The sequence below is a fragment of the Etheostoma cragini genome, chromosome 1 (assembly GCF_013103735.1).
Source record: "Etheostoma cragini isolate CJK2018 chromosome 1, CSU_Ecrag_1.0, whole genome shotgun sequence".
NCBI classification, from domain to species: domain Eukaryota; kingdom Metazoa; phylum Chordata; class Actinopteri; order Perciformes; family Percidae; genus Etheostoma; species Etheostoma cragini.
In genome coordinates, this window is record NC_048407.1 from 15,111,535 (window position 1) to 15,127,937 (window position 16,403).

At 38.9% G+C, this 16,403-nt stretch overlaps 3 protein-coding genes across 4 annotated transcripts; 1 reads left to right on the forward strand and 2 right to left on the reverse strand.

The window, feature by feature from the left end:
- Window positions 1-1,072: 1,072 nt before the first annotated feature.
- LOC117948805 (LIM and senescent cell antigen-like-containing domain protein 1) lies at window positions 1,073-6,869 on the reverse strand. 2 transcript variants are annotated; one of them, XM_034878670.1, is made up of 11 exons: window positions 6,655-6,869; window positions 5,640-5,796; window positions 5,429-5,495; window positions 4,704-4,824; window positions 4,349-4,498; window positions 4,086-4,236; window positions 3,050-3,142; window positions 2,716-2,764; window positions 2,525-2,600; window positions 2,107-2,284; window positions 1,073-1,323 (listed from the first exon to the last, which is right to left on the reverse strand). In XM_034878670.1, exons 1-10 carry the CDS (start codon window positions 6,681-6,683, stop codon window positions 2,146-2,148), a joined length of 1,032 nt encoding a protein of 343 aa, XP_034734561.1. In that variant the 5' UTR covers window positions 6,684-6,869; the 3' UTR covers window positions 1,073-1,323; window positions 2,107-2,145. The 2 variants fall into 2 exon arrangements, with proteins under 2 accessions (XP_034734561.1, XP_034734570.1); XM_034878679.1 differs by lacking the exon at window positions 2,107-2,284.
- A 5,220-nt stretch (window positions 6,870-12,089) lies between these two features.
- Window positions 12,090-13,902, reverse strand: txnl4b (thioredoxin-like 4B). The gene is made up of 3 exons (XM_034878732.1): window positions 13,664-13,902; window positions 13,419-13,570; window positions 12,090-12,776 (listed from the first exon to the last, which is right to left on the reverse strand). The coding sequence occupies exons 1-3, from the start codon at window positions 13,793-13,795 to the stop codon at window positions 12,611-12,613; spliced, it is 450 nt and encodes a 149-aa protein (XP_034734623.1). The 5' UTR covers window positions 13,796-13,902; the 3' UTR covers window positions 12,090-12,610.
- Window positions 13,903-13,994: 92 nt separating this feature from the next.
- On the forward strand, window positions 13,995-15,972 carry trmt10c (tRNA methyltransferase 10C, mitochondrial RNase P subunit). The gene has a single exon (XM_034878634.1). It carries the CDS (start codon window positions 14,353-14,355, stop codon window positions 15,940-15,942), a length of 1,590 nt encoding a protein of 529 aa, XP_034734525.1. The 5' UTR covers window positions 13,995-14,352; the 3' UTR covers window positions 15,943-15,972.
- Window positions 15,973-16,403: the final 431 nt, after the last annotated feature.

Below are 16,403 nucleotides of genomic sequence, written 5' to 3' on the forward strand. Positions count from 1 at the left end.
TATACACACACACACACACACACACAAACACACACACACACACACATCAAAGTGTGCTTATATTAAATAATCAGTTTACGGTGTATTTCATTCTTCATTCCTTTGAACTATTTCCCTCAGAAAGATGCAAACATTAAATTTGGCTAAAAATATCTGACCAACCAACCGCAGGCATTTACTGTACACACAATTACATTTCCCTACCATACATACTGAAAGCATACAGTACATGCTGAAGTTTACTTTGAATAAGGATATTGTACTATTCTACTCACATGAGCACCCTCTGATCTCATGTTCTGCCAACTCTCATTGCGATTAAGGGACCAGTTGGACAAATCAACAGTCATGGAGTAATTCTTTCAATGAAATACTTATCAAGTCAGGCTTGTAGAAAATGACAGGAGGCACCAGTTAATCACCATCTAGAATTTATTATATCCAGTGGATGTATTAACACTTAATGGTTTGTATATAAGCCTTGCTCCCAGTGATAGCTCATTTTTACGTTTTTTAATAATACGTGTATTTTTTCACGTTAGCAAGAGGAGACATAATTACAATATCCTAAAGAATACAGTGGATGGATGCTTTGTAATTATTCAAACTGAGGTATAAAAGCTCAAAAGGTGATAAGGCAGGTAGAGTTTTGCTTTGGGATGTATTAAGGCATAACTATTATTACTGCATCTAAGTCACATTCTAACCATTATATGCATTTTAAGACGCATAGTTTATATATATATATATATATATATATATATATATATATATAAACTATGCGTCTATATATTATATATATATATGCGTTATATATATTTTTTTTTTCAAGGCACACGTGTAATTCAATATAATGTCAAAACATTTTTTTTTCAAAGTAAAGAACATTTTAGACATAGCCGTTTGCATCATGCTCAAGGTAAAGTCATAATAAACTGAGACAACACATCTATTCTACAGAAAAATACTAATTTAGACAATTTAGGAATGTTTAAAAAACAATAATAAAAAAAGTAAAAGTAAAACAGACCCCTTTTATGTCAACAACACAGTGATATCCAGTTAGAATTGTAACCGGATGCCCTTTAAATGACTAATCTTGGTGTTATGGTGTGATGCTGGGTCCTTATGTTGTTATTCTGCATTCGTCCTGGATGTTTTACATCCCACACACAGTAGGAACACTTCCAGGTTGTTTGGCCAGAAGTTTACTTGCGTCCCAAGGACTCTGCTAGCTTCTTGAGCCTTTTCTTCAGCTCCAGAGGAAACTTCTCATAACACTTTTTACAAACAGGCTTCATGTCAAACTCAACAAACTTGTTCCTGCGAAAGGAAGAAAGTCCATGTCAATAGAAATAAATCATATCTAATTATTAGACTGTAGCCCAAATTAACCTTTCACATTTCCCCCGCACATGCATTGTTTTTTATCTAAATATTATCATCATCACTGCAGGTTCAAATGTTATAAGGTCACAATCTGGTCACTTTAAATAATCCTAACATTAGGGCCGTACTTTAAGGAGGTAACATTCATCTTCTGATCTGGAATTATCTTGGATAACATTGAAATGATCATGCAGGTTTGTTGTTTAGCGCAAGGCCGCAATTACTTATCTCACTCAAACAATAAAGCTTGAGGAAGTATAAGTTTCTCATAAATCAAACTCAAACAATTAGTAGATTAAGGGATTATTTAGAAAACACATGCATAAGCCAGAACACAAGCACAGGGAGAAACCATCTAGACTAGAATATGCACACAATATCACGGGCTTTAGACCAAATGAACAAAACAAGACATTTGAAGTTGCCAACTTGGACTTTTTTCTATTTTCTGACATGTTATAGACCAAACAACTAACCCATTAATTGAACAGATTGTTCAATAATTAAAGTAATTGTTAGTCGCAGCCCTTCTGATAAGCATCAGTAGAGGCAAACTTGTTTGATATAAATGTATACTATAGCAGTTTTGAACAAGTTCCATTAACTCCAAACAATTGCAGGGTGTTGGTTTTACTTTACAAAACGAATGAGAAACAATGACATCATGCCATAATGTCAAACAGGTAACACCACAGAAACAGAAGGTAGCAACAGCACCAACCAGGATGGAGTGGTGAGTTGGTAACAATAATAACACTACAGACAGACAGCAGGTTTTTTCTTGCGGTCTTTGGCATCCCGCTCACGCCGAGCCAAGCGTCGTTTCAGCTCCTCAGGCATGTGCTCATAGCAGTGCTTGCATACCGGCTTCAGGTCAATTTCAACAAACTTATCTCTGAGTTACCATAGAAGGGAAGTGAAGCATGTAAGAGGGGAAATAGGAGGAAAAGAGCCAAAGAGGGAAGAGTAGTAGCAGGAGAGTGAAATACACAAAGACAAGTGTTAAGAATGACACTAAAGGAGGGGTTAAGTAGGGGTGTTACAGAGTCCTGAGAGGAAAACAACAATCATCTGCTAGTATTGTACATGATTAGTTAGTAAAAGATGCTGAAAATGAATGAACAACATCACTTACTTGAGAGTGAGTTTAGTGTGGCAGGTGGAGCATGAGAAACAGCTGACACACCAAGCCTTGTTGAGAGCAGACACCACTGACGGGTTCACAGAAGGTAAAAAGGACATTATGAATATTCGACGGTTGTGTTCAGGACATTCTATGTAAAAAAACACTGTACTGAATGTGTACTTTATTACATTAATACTCACCATCCCCTTCAATCACTCGGTTGCAGTGATAGCACACATCGCCAAAGAGCTTAATAACAGAGAAACAGAGTTTTTGTTATGGTTTTGGTGTTTTTGTCTTGTCTTATTATTGTTGTCTGCTTTCTTGTCTTATTTTGGTAGCCTGATTTTCTGTCATGTCTTGTCTCCTTGTCTCCATGTCTTTGCCCGCTTGTTTCCTGGACTTTGGAGTTTCTGCCTTTGCATTTTAGGTTGGCCATTCACCAACCTTCCATCACAGTTTTTATTACAGCAGCACTGCTAACAGAACGTGTCCTCCACAGCCATTATTTTACTTGGCTCTTTTGTTTCTTACCTGGTTATAATGAGTCTCACAGTAAGCCAATCCCTTCCTCTCGTAATGCCGATGACCGAGGAAAGGCTTCTCACACTTGGCACACACAAAATGCTGAAAACAAAAACAAATGTTGCTAAGGGAAACTGACGAAAGCAGCAGGTGCCAACACAGCATGAATATTACATGAATATGTTTACTTACTTAGATATGTTTTTAAAAGTTACAAGCATGACCTTTGGAGACATGTCATTGTCCTTAAATGTGTTTTTAAATCACATTTAGCCAACTAGTGCCAAAAAGAAACCACTGGAATATTTCTATAGTATTCCCACATAGGGTTATTCTTATTTATTTTTAATAAGTTCTACTTGCTTGACGCCATATATATATATATATATATATATATATATATATATATATATATATATATATATATATATATATATATATATATATTCGGCAGCCTCCATACAGATAAACTCACAACTTGATCTGGTGTGATCGGCTTTAGGAGAAATATTCTTACTTAAAAGTGCTCACATCCATCCTACTTCCTTAATGTTGCTTATTAACTGTGTTTTGGTACTAAAGTGGTTTATTTAATGAATTCATATGCATAATTAAAGGTTACTAAATGTGAAACTTATTCTAGAGACTTTTATTCTGCTTTTGTTAAAAGGCATAAATCGTCCATTAAAGTTCATCAGCATGACATTTGTTCACTATTATTAACCTGTCAGTGGTCTTTCTGAAGCCTACTCCTTTTAGTCCCACTTACAATGTGCAGAACATTTTTACATAAACAGCTGTTATATTCAATTTAGGATTTGCCTGAATCAATGGCACATGATTTTGTTACTATTTCCTAATTATTTAATTCACCCCTTGATGTACCTCTCTCTGGGAATTTGGACACATCAAGTTGGCCACGCAATTGAGAGATAATGTCTAAATCAGTTACACTTGCCTGTCCTTACTTCTTTCCAAACAAGTACCAAATACAGGAATGTAACATTGTATCCAGTGTATTAGAATCTCATTCTTGTTGACAAACCTCCACATGCCACTGCTTGCCCATGGCATTGACAACACGCCCCTCAATAGGTCTCCTACAGGCGCCACAGATTGGTACACCCATCTTGTCGTGGCAGGGCAAACAGAAGAGCTCTCCCTTGAGTTCCCTGGCTTCAACTGTCAATTCTTTCCTGCAGACAGAGAAACATTGAACAACACAAAGATTTTTTCATGTGGTCTTGAAATATATATTCTGAAGAGGGTTTTCTGTACTAAACAGTGGGGCAGAGTGGGAAGACTGACCCACAGTTGCTGCAGTTGAAGTGGTCTGGGTGATATGGGTCATTCTTAAAAATCAGTGGCTGCTCCTCAATGATGGCATGGCACTTCTGGCAGATATACTTGCCCAGGCCACGAGCTTTCTCGCGGTTATGGCATGGTCGACACAGGTGCCTGAAGTAAAATAGAAAACAAAATATAGGGGTGTCAAGAAAGTCTACGTGTATGATGTTTGACATACTCTGTCACAGCTGCTCAAAGTTCCATTATTTGTTAAAACACAAAAGTAAGGATGCTAGCAGATTGACATGTGTGTAACCACCTGTTCTACAGGCTGTCACAGTGTTATATTAAGACTGTAATAAGATGAGATACTCACCTGCCAGCATTTTTGACAAACCCCACATCTGCAAGTACAGCCTGGCAAATGTCACAACAGAAGCAGTCAGGGTGCCAACTATTGTTCATGGCCTTAATCACACGACCAATGATGAACTCCCCTAAGGGAAACCCATAAGTGAGAGTTCAGTTTGAGACAAGTCTAAGTTTGACTTTTCCAATATTTGTTGGGACTGGATGCTGGATACTGTACAGTAGTTTCTAATGAGCATGCCATTATGGAGTCCTGGTGTTAGTACAACACACTACGGTGCTTTCTATAGTGTTCTCAAAGTGACACTTTAAAGTGGAATGCATTTTAATTGCCCATTTAATTTAATTAGAGCATACCGTCTCCCCTTTCACACAGTCAAGCAGTATTAAAATAAGCTTAAGAAGCACTAAAATGCATCTTGGGTGATCCTAATACAAGTGGGAAGTTATAAACAAAAGTATGAATAGGGGACCTGATCTCTCCAACAAGATATGAAGGTCAGGCTTACATTCACATATGTACCATAGTGCAGTGGTTCCCAAATTGTGTGGGGAGATGTGGTGACGGCTAGCTGCTTTAGTATACAGTGCATGCTAAGCATGGAGCGGTTTATGAAAGGTCTGTTGGACAACACAATGTGGTCACTAGTCTTTTTGGGGTCCACACATCATGACATCATGACCCACAAATACTAGATGTGGACAGAACGAATGAGGCCCTATAACACTCACCACACTGATGACAGCAAGGGGCGAAGAGCATCTGGAAGTCATGTTCACAATATTTTCTTCCTTCAAACTGCGAAGAGAAGAAGATTGAGATTCCTTCACTTGAGAGAAACATTCTCTATATAAAAATGTAACATCACCACACATGCAGTGCATAGAGTGTGGCTCATCATTGTTTTAATGTGTTTTAACTGTGATTATTTGAGTGCACTACCTCATAGAAGAGTCCATCTGGGAACTGCTGAAAACACTGAGCACACACAAAGCACTGCTCATGGTACAGCTCTCCATTACTGTTGACAATCTTCTCAGTTGGAGCAAAGCCACTCTTACATCGCTCACAGGCTGCACTGGCCAGGGCATTAGCAATGCTGTTGCATGAGACAAGAAAATACATTACTTCCCCAGAGTCAGTGTGAAATGATGCAGGGCTGCACCAGTGTTTATCATTTTCCACATAACTTCTCCATTAACTACTTGTTTCAGCAGCTGTCACCATGTGGAGTGGGAAAGAATATATGAGTCAGTTGTGGAACTCACTAACACCGCACAGCCATCGCCTAATTTGGTACTGGAATAGAGATACTCAAACCTGACGCACGCTCGCGCGCGCACAAACGCACGCACGGTGGTTTAATAAAAATGAAGTTGAAAACTAAAACAGTAGTGTTTGCCGAGGCCAAGCAAACGTAAAGTGAATTAATGTTTAACATTTCCCCATGCATTCTTAACGTTTACGCTAGCTGCTGTCTTTTAGTAACTTCAAATCAATCACAGTCACACCTAGGTTAGCTAGCGTTAGTTAGCTAAATGCTTATAACCTTTATGATTAACGTTAGAGTGCAAGTACTAATAACTCTTATTGTGTTGAGAATTCAAAACCATTAACTGCATTAACAGCTAGCTAGCTAACTAACGTTAGCATGCTAATCTTAGAGTTTGCTCCAGTGTGGGAAAGACCCGAACAACGATTTCGTTACCATTATTTCGCATATCGTTAGTTAACCAGCTATAACGATATCAAAAGTGAACCAACATTAAACTGGAACAATATATGAATTGATATTAAATATTTTGCTGGTGCCTTCAAAATGCTGCATCTATTGTAGCTAAACAGTTAGCTAGCTAACTTTACCCCAAATGGTTAGCTACGTTGGCAAGCGTTCGTGACGTTAGCTTTGGCTTGCTGGCTGAAATTAGCGGTTGTTAATGTTTGCTAATAATCTTACCTGCCCGTCATTCCAGCCACCCCAAGCATCACACCCAATCACGACAGCTTTAAAAACTATTAATTTAATTGGTGGGCTAGTTTGCTAATTCCTTTAGCTGTTGCCAAAGTTTTCAGTGGTAAGCAGAACAGACTCGTCTTAGCCGTGTCGTCCCCTACCAGCAGTGGCGTGCCGTTCAAGCGACCCACTTGGGGAGTATCCACTGTATCTTAGGTTTCCCTGCAAGAGGCGCACAAGAGTTATAAGTGGCTATATAAAAGTGTTATGTATTATAAATAAAGAATCTAAAGAAAACAATACATTTCACTCCCAAAATAGTTTGTCACTGTTTTACTAATTGCTAAAAAATACTAAACTTTGTGGAGCATCTTAGAGAGATCAAAGAACAAAGATCAAATTCAGCTCTCTTCAGCCCTGTACAGTCTTGAAAACTGTGCAACAAAAGCTACAATAATAAATAAAAAACACTAAAAGCAAATTAAATTTACAGTTTTTTTTATAGTTCAGACATGGAATACATATTCAAAACTCAGATGCTCAAAATTCAAATATTGAAACTTTGGAAAATGTTGATGTGAAAAAAGAAAAATGTTACCTTCCAATAAATCTTCTCAGTATAGCTATAAGAAAACACAGTGTCACTGGAGGCCTACACTCTATGAAATACTGCAGTCCTTCCTCGGCATGACCATAACAATAACCATCTATAAGCACTGAATAGAAATGCAGTTTATAACAAGCACATGGTATGATGTTATACAACACAATGTACTGTAATTCAGTATAGGACACAGTTCATTGTAAGGTCTTGCAGACCTTCAGAAAATTAAGACATGATGGGTTGCTGTTAAAGGGTAACAACTGAAAAACATTAATGGGAAGATTTTTCAATTAACATTTACATATAAAATACACAAAAAGGATGACTATCCACCCTGTAAAAGAAGTATCCATTTTAACTGACCAGTTTGCAGGTCTCTTTCATTGTACAGTCCAAGGGTGTCCACAGACAACAGCCTTGATGAGTCCTCTTAAGACATCTTCCAACTAATATTCTTTCTCTATTGCAACAAAAAAAGTAATAGAAACAATATATAATATATATATATCTTCAAGTCTGCTGAATTACCTCATTAATGGACTGTTCATTTTTTATTTAAGGGGCCACCAGGAGTTTTGGGATCTATAGACAAAAAAGACTTCATCCTCCCTTTGCCACTAATACATGTTTCTATGACCCTCCAAAATGTTTTAGAAAAAAAAGCATGACCCTCCCCAGCATTTAATGTCTTGTCTTCTGGTTTGCACTTGGCAAAGATGTACAGATACCCCTTGTTTTATTAATAATATAACATACATGACTTAACCTCTGCCTTCTCATCTTACACATCACACTCTACTGTTGTGGAGGCCATTTCAGTAGATTTACTCACTAACATTGTTGTGGAAACAAAATAAACTAAATGCACACTTCCTGCATTACTGCATTACTTCAAATAATAAGTTACTCTTCTAGTAAGCTAGTATTTACATCAAATAAAACATTAAAACATTGAGACCATTTAACAAAGCACTATAGATAATAATAACATTGCTTTGGAGTGGTCACTAGGCTTCCTCAGTCATTGGATATTTTAGCACTAGCAAAGAAGTGTTGTGTTTATATGGAAATTATTCAGTTTGGGAAATCCCACAGTCTCTACAAAGCTACAGCTCAAACTGTCTGGCTGACTACACAGGGAGGGTCTAATCTGCTAGTGATTGGGGGGCAAGACTGAGAGAGCTACATGGAGCTACATGGAAAAATATGCAACAAACAAGCCACTTTGAAATGTAGCTGTTTTCATGAAAATAAAAGTTGGGTGACCCTTCCACCTAAATTAAAAAATAGTTAGATTGACCCTGTCTTCAACAAAGAATAAAAAGACATGACCCTCACCTATTTTCCTCCAGTGGCCCATTCCATAAATACCAAATGGTCCCTCACCACAAACTTAATGCATCCTTCATTAGACCCACTTCTCTCCTCGTCACCATCTGTCACCTTGAAGCTGGTGGTAGAGTGCCTTTTGATTATCTTTTTGATGAGTTCTGGGTGTGCTGAGCTGAAACTCAAAGCAGCACCACAGTTATGGCATGTGAAAAGCATGTTTCCTGGGGCGCCCCGGTAGCTCACCAGGTAAAGCGTGTACCAAGGCTCAGACCTTTCTGAAGCGGCCCAGGGTTCATGTCTTTCCCCTCTCTCTCCCCCATTTCCTGTCTACAGCTGTCCTATTAATTAAAGGCCCAAATGCCCCAAACAAAGGTTTTTAGAAAAACAAAAATAAAACCATGGTTCCAGCCCCGACACACATATAGCGACCCAATAAAAATAGAAATCTGATTCAAAGGATCTGGTTCTTGCACAGATATTCTTTCTTTGGTTAAGCTTAAAAGGAATACTTCACCCTCAGAATGATCATGTGTATATCAATCACTCACCACGTGTTACCTTGACTTCTTGAAGAGCATTTTGTTTTTACTTGCATGCCTCTACAGTCAACTAAGAATCCAAAAACAGTTTCTTGATGAATTAAAGTAGAAATAAGATTCCGTTCTCCGTTTTTGGATTCTTCATTCACCGTGCAGGCATGCAAGAAAAACTATTTTTTCTTCTGGAATTCAAGGAATCACATGATCGTTTTGAGGGTGAAGTATTCCTTTGAGGAGCATATTTTACTTACTCAAAACTAACTTAACAAAAGACAATTCAAGTTTATTTTAACCTCTATACTAACACTAACATCAGCTGCAAAACTAACCTGCTAATACCCAACTTAATACTTTGAGGACAGAATGCTTAGAGGCAAAATGTGACCAGAAACCATTAATTTACCCTGAGGCACGTGGCCTTCAGCCCACAAACACCAGATATGAGTTTATGATTGTATTTTTATCCCTCTCTGGTCATTTTCTTTGTTCTTGGGGCCACTTGAGGGCAGTAAAAAAACTGTCTGCCTGCTGTTTGGTGAAGAGCAGGTTATGCACACTGGGCTTTTAGAGCTTTTTAGCTGAAACAGCTCTCTCCTGCGTCTGAAAAAAAACTTGCTGAAACCGGTGACAGTGAATCAAAACAGGGAAGTTGTGGGTTATTACTACAAAGCTCCCCTAAAGCCGAGGGGAGCTGAAGATTCAGGTGACAATTCTCTGTATGTTCACCATGAATGATCACTTTCACACTGTCACACTGTTTTCATGTTATCGTATTTAAAAAACACAACACAGCTATTAAGTGAGGATTACATTTTATAATGATGAATAATAAACACATATGTTTTGAAAATCCTGTATGCTTTTATATTTAGTTGCAATAATGTCACTGGGTCGACGCATGTGTTAAATTTGTGGGAGTCCACTACACAGCAGCCAGATGTAAAGCATCACACAAACTCTGCCTCCACACATGCTTCATTCACATGCTTTGAGTATAAAAGGAAGTAGAGAGGGAGTTGAAACATCATTCAACAACAACAGAACAAGTCCTGGTTCCTGTGTAGTGACTGATTGCTCGTGATTACAGGGTACCAGAGACGTGTAAGCCTTAGCAGAGGCAGGTCCTGGAAGATGTGGAGCAGGATCTCATGAGGCAGGCTTCCCCAGCAGGCTCCCCCCTCTGCTGGTGCCACCTCCTTCCTCTTGGCCAGCTTGAAGTTAGAGGGAACTGTCAGGAGGGGGTGTTATTTCACTCAGCTGGAGCAGCATGCATCAGCCATGTTGCATTCTGGTTGCATTGCTGCCACCCTCTGGAACTAGTCCATAACTGTTCACATAACCTGGCTGGGTGCAGCTCCCCCAAGATAGATAGATAGATATTTATTGATCCCAACAAAATGGGAAATTATAGTATGATGTTAATACATAATAATTTATATAATATAGTATAATATTAAGATGTTTAGTGTTCTTTGTGAATTAATAATGTATTGTAAATAAAATAAATGTTCTTCCTTAAAATACAGGGGGCATAATTATACACACCTATGTTAAATTCCCATAGAAGCAGGCACATTTGTACTTTTAAAGGCCAGTTATTTCATGGATCAGGAGACTATGCATCCTGATAAAGTTTCCCTGACCTTTGAAATAAAAATAACCCCCCCATCATCACATACCCTTCACCATACAAAGAGATTGGCATGTTGTTATTTCAATTAGCTTAATAGCTGGTTTGATTTGCATTGAGAGATGATCTTATGGAAAGTTCCCCATGCCTATCTCTATGTGAAGGGTAGGTGATGATGTGGTGTTATTTTAATTCCAACGGCCAGGGGAACTTTATCAGGATGCATAGTATCCTGGATTCATGAAATAGCTGGCCTTTAAAAATAAAGATCTGCCTACTTCTATGGGAATTTAACATAGGCATGTGTGTACTTATGCCCCATGTATTTTAAGGAAGCAGATTTATTTATTTACAATATCATCAATCATCGATCATTCACAAAGAAAATTAGTGCCCTTAAAGGTTGTTTTTTCTTATTAGGTTTTTCTTAATAAGTTTTGAATTAATGCATTAAGATCAAATTCCAAAAGATGTTTTTTTATTTGTCTTTTTAATCAACTCTAGCAAGGGTGTGTTAACTTATTCAAGCCACTGTTTTGTGTGTGTGTGTGTGTGTGTGTGTGGGGGGGGGGGGGGGGGGGGGGGGGGGTAATGAATGGTACAAGATAAAATGTAAAAGTTTATTACAAAAAAGAGCATACAGTACATAACATTAATTTTACATCTATCTAATCTATCTATCACCGATGATATCCAGCTCTTTTCCATGGGAAACATCAAGATGACACTGCTTTTTTACAAAAGAATTAATTCAGTATACAGTTGCAGAACCTTCACAAAACTCACATTGTCTTTATCAAACATGAGACAGAAGTTGTTTTTTTGGAAATATGAAATAATTTTCTTTTGATAAAAATTTCCTGCTATAAATAAATTTGACTCTGGGAACTTCAACAAAGCCCATTTCCTTATGTTTCCTTGTCCTTTCTTAAAAAAGTTTAAGTCTAAAATGTCAATACAAGACTGTGTATAAAGACGAAGGGCTTGACAGATTCCCAAAATGAAAGCCAACCGTCTCAAACGCCACCTGGTTGATGGCTGCTCATAATATCTCCACTTTTCCATGTTAGTGGATAGGACATGGGCTTAAAAGATTGTTTCTGTCATTTTAGGTAGCTCTTATGACATTGTTTGTTCAAGTGTTTATTTTTCTGAAAAATTAGGTTTTATTAGTTATTTGATGCTATAAAAACAGGGTGAAACGTCATGATTGACTTGCATTTGGTCGTGCGAAATGTTGATGACGTGGCTTCACCGCCCAATCCCTACTGCGTATCTGAAATAGTTTGGCTTCACTTATGTACTGGGGGAGGAAGTGTAGATGCATAGTCCATCTTTGTATAGTTATGGTATTGGTAGTAAATGTATTTCCAAAAAAAGTGCCCGTTGGAGTTTTCTTGTAAACAAACAAAGGTTTGTGTTTACAGTCTGTGTTCATTGCCAGGACAAACTGTGTGTGTTTTTTTAGGTCTAACAAACATATTTAATGCATTTTCTTTCATTTTTCTTAAAAGTTCGAAACCTGTTTTGTTTACATCCATGTTTACTGGCTTGCAGTCTTCTTTCCATTGTGTCGCACAGTGACTTCACGTTAGTGTGGTTTATTGAAATGTTGATAGTGAAACCGGCTGGAATGTGTGCAGGACACGTGAACAAAACCTTTAAACATAGCAAGAGGAAAAGGCATAAAGACCAATGTACTTTGTCATTTGCCATATGAAAATGAACACAAGACACTTTAATATCAAACCTTCTTCAGATGGTTGCTTGAAATTAAAGCTATTTTTGTCAATCAACCAGACGTGGTTGATGCCAATCAATAGGAAATAAGGCCGCAAAGTGGAAGAGTTGATTTTAAATCCCATGGTAGAGGAGCTCAAATTTGGGAATATTTTGAGGATCTATGGGACTCTGGACAATCATCTTGCCGCGCATGGCTCCTCTGTATATGACTTCAATCAGATCCATGAAATCTTGCTTGGTCTTGAAGCTGCCGACAAACTTGGTGTGATCTGGGGAGCTGAGAGAGAAAATAGGGTCAATCTGACCATATGCACAATCTTCGGTAACTATGGTAAATATGCAAAAGCCAGCTTCTAAAATGTAAATAGGTAATGCTTTTCTTAAACTACGCAGCTTTTGGGGTATGGACCATTGGCTCTGAGTTGTAACATTATAAACATAATTCATTTTAATTTAACTTTTTAAATTTAATTTTAACATAATTAATTGTAGAACTGTAACAATGACTCTATTGAAATGGAATTGAAGTATTACTATGATGGTCGATTTATTATTTAAGTCATATTCACAGCAAAAATGTAAAAAATAAAAGGTTTCAGCTTATAAAATTTGAATATGTTGAACTATTGTTTAGGCAAAACAATACATTTGGAGATGCCAACACGCTCTGCGAATTATGATCATTTGTCTCCATTCTCTGACATTTTGTAGATCAATACTACTTTAAGAACATAATCAGCATATTATTTGCTAACGAAAATCGTCAGTTCCAGTTATAGACTGTTAAAATTAATACTACTTACAGTCTATGGTTTCAGTGCTATTTTGTATACGTTTTGACATAGAGAATAGAAAATAACGACGACGAAAAATTTGACTTATCATCCAATTACAACCTCAGATACCTCCGTCCACTCACCCATAATCCACTTTCATGTGCTGTCCGTTGAAAAAGAAAACAGTGGAGGGGATGTAACTGATGTCAAAGTATCTTGTGTAGACGGGAGCTTTATCCACATCAACAATGTAGATGGACGCCATGTTGCTTAGGCCGTGTGCAGTTTTTGACAGCTAAAACGAACAGAAATGACACATTAGCAAGAGCACTATTGGTCGTGACACTTCCAGGCGTTTGATGAGTTATCTGCAAATGATCTTGCTTACAATCTCATCGAGGTGAAGACAAATCGAGTCTTCGTCTCTCCCAAACCTCAAAACTACGACTTTCTCTGCTACGCATTTGATAACCTCATCTATGTCTTTTTTGCAAGTTAATTTAGGCAAAAACAAACTCATTTTCGGGGCTAAAATGATTTCCCTTGTTGTGCTAACAGGAGGAAATTACGTCATTATTGCTGTACGACACTGAGGAAAAAGCCGCCTGGAAAATACACCAAATTGACCTGAGTGTAAAAATGGTTATTATTGTTATTATAGACCCGTCATAGAGAATTTAAGCTACAGTGAAATTTTACTCGTTGAATTATCGTGTTATGGTCAGCGAGATAAACATTTAAGACCAGACAAGCTGCGTGATGCCCTATACATATATATACACGCTATGTAGTAGCATTTCACTACGACACATTACAGTGTGACACCGTATTAACACGTGACCTTCTTTCTCCTACCTTTTTGACAACCACGTTTCCGTGACAAGTAAAAACAACTTTGGGACAATTTAGGTCACAATATGCAGATGGTACTTTGATGCTACATTTTCATGACGGTACACAACGGAGAGAAGCGAATTGACGATACTTTTTGTTCCGTTTAAACTCTTAAAGTCATCGTGACAGTCTTCCTCGTTGTAGTACTTGTGATAAAGCTGCAGTTTAATATATTTTATCGCGATGTTACGGCTCTTCACTCACCCGGGTTTTTATGAACTTTATAAATGCAGTCATTTTGTGGCATCCTGTGTTACCAAGAGGCAAGTCATCAAGTCAAGACAAGTCAGCGTTCTCCCAGTCAGCGCCGGGCATCACATCCCTGCTCGCCTCGTCAACACTGGGATCCCAGTGCGGAACGACGACCTCCAGCCAGAAAGAGATACATCTGAGGAAATGCATACACTAGATCTTGACAAATGGAAATATCTAATGCGAGCCCAAGCGGCCTCAGAAGAGAAACAACCAGTCAACGACGAAGAGGAAGCAAGTGATGAAGAGGAAGCAAGTGATGAAGATGAAAACCACAAAGATCCAGGTGGTGATGTAAAGGCCAGTTCTTCACTGGAGGCCACTCGGGATCTGGTTGCAATGTGGCGGCAAGCTGGAAAGCTCGTACCTCAAGAGATGACTGAAGAAGAGGTTCAGACGCTGGCGGGGCTCACCACCAAGTCCTCCAGGAAGAAGTATCTGAAGTACCTGGCCATAAAGGAGGGCCACAAAAGGGCCCGTAAGGAGAAGCAGCAGCGGAGGAAGACAGAGAGGGAAGCCTCAATGGAGGCGAGAAGAGGGCGAGAGAGTGATGGAGAGCAAGAGAGAGAACCTGAACTTAAAAACACATTGTTCCTCCAGTTCTGGGGCCGCACCCTGGACAAGCTCCTGGCCTGGAGGAGCGCCCAGGCCATGCTGTTCGATCAGCCTCTGGTGTTCGACATGAGCTATGAGTCCAACATGGCCAGGCGGGAGTTGGAGAACACGGTGTCCCAGCTGATGGAGGTTGAAGGGTGGAATCGGCGTGCCGCTGAGCCTTACCACCTCCACTTTTGCAACCTGCAGGCAGACGGGGCCTACCAGAACGAGCTGCTCAAACGATACGGTGCAGAAGCCTGGGATCGCCTGCTCATCACCTGCTCTGACAAACAGCATGTGGATTTGTTCCCCCGTGAACAGCTCGTATACCTCACTGCAGATTCCCCCAATGTCCTCCGCAAATATGACCACTCCAAGGTCTACATCATTGGCGCTCTAGTGGACAGGTCCATCCAGTCAGGCTTGTCCATGGCCAATGCCAAGCGTCTGAATCTGGCCACAGCCCGTTTGCCACTGGATGAGTTCCTTCACTGGGAGATTGGAGCCAAAAATCTGACTCTAGACCAGATGATCCGCATCATGCTCACTTTCAAGGAGACGGGGAAATGGGAGGAGGCGTTGAAATTTGTGCCCAAGAGGAAGTATGATGGCTTCCACCACCAACACACACAGAAGGAGATTACCAAAAAGGTCAGCGGAGTCACGAATCCCCGAGCTAGCCAGGAGGGGGAAAGGTCATTAAGATCTGGAGAAAGAAATAGTGAGAGGACATTTAATAATCAGGGCCAAAGTCTTTACAGGTCCCATAAAGAGTCTGGGTTCAGTAGTAGAGGCAGATTGGCTTCACAGCCCAGTGACCGAGAAAACAAACCAGCGGTAACCAGAGTACGGACATCATTTCAGAGCAACATGGAGGGAAGAAAAGGTCCTGGCAAAGGGAAGATGTGGTGGGGTGATGAGTGAAGTCAACATTCTGTAACTTGGGATAAAAAAGGACATGTCTGTTTATAAGCGCTGTCTGAGGTAATGTCAAAAACTGAGATGAGTTGTGAATAAAGTGTTGTAGTTGTAGTCACTGGTGCTTACGGACTGCTTCTGTCTTTCAGTTCCAATGCAGGGTTATAAACAAAATAAGAACAAGACATTTAAAGAAACTGATTTGGTCTTTATTTTGGTTTGACATGGATGAAAAAAAATGTATAAATATTGATGGTGTGCTTTTACTGTAACACGGTCACCGTTAATGTAAACTTTACTGAAAAGATGTGGTAAACTAAAATATTATACACCTTGGTTTTATAAAGTTTTAATACATTAATTGTCATTTCATAGTAGTGTAATCTAAGGCAAAAAAAAAAAATCCAATAGGAATGAAAATAAAATTTCAAATGTTATTGGATTTTTTTTAAATGTTGCTTTACATT

Bases quoted from the DNA above. Each gene is read 5' to 3' on its own strand.
- LOC117948805 (XM_034878670.1), bottom strand. From the start codon at position 6,683: ATGCTTGGGGTGGCTGGAATGACGGGCAG. The intron at 4,237-4,348 runs GTCAGTCTTCCC...CTCTGTCTGCAG, and splicing joins TTCAACTGCAGCAACTGTGG to GAAAGAATTGACAGTTGAAG. The intron at 2,285-2,524 runs GTAAGTGATGTT...ATGGTAACTCAG, and splicing joins CACACTAAACTCACTCTCAA to AGATAAGTTTGTTGAAATTG.
- txnl4b (XM_034878732.1), bottom strand. From the start codon at position 13,795: ATGAGTTTGTTTTTGCCTAAATTAACTTGCAAAAAAGACATAGATGAG. The intron at 13,571-13,663 runs GTAAGCAAGATC...TGTTCGTTTTAG, and splicing joins GTCTTCACCTCGATGAGATT to CTGTCAAAAACTGCACACGG. The intron at 12,777-13,418 runs GTGAGTGGACGG...TTTCTCTCTCAG, and splicing joins CACATGAAAGTGGATTATGG to CTCCCCAGATCACACCAAGT.
- trmt10c (XM_034878634.1), top strand. From the start codon at position 14,353: ATGTTACGGCTCTTCACTCACCCGGGTTTTTATGAACTTTATAAATGC.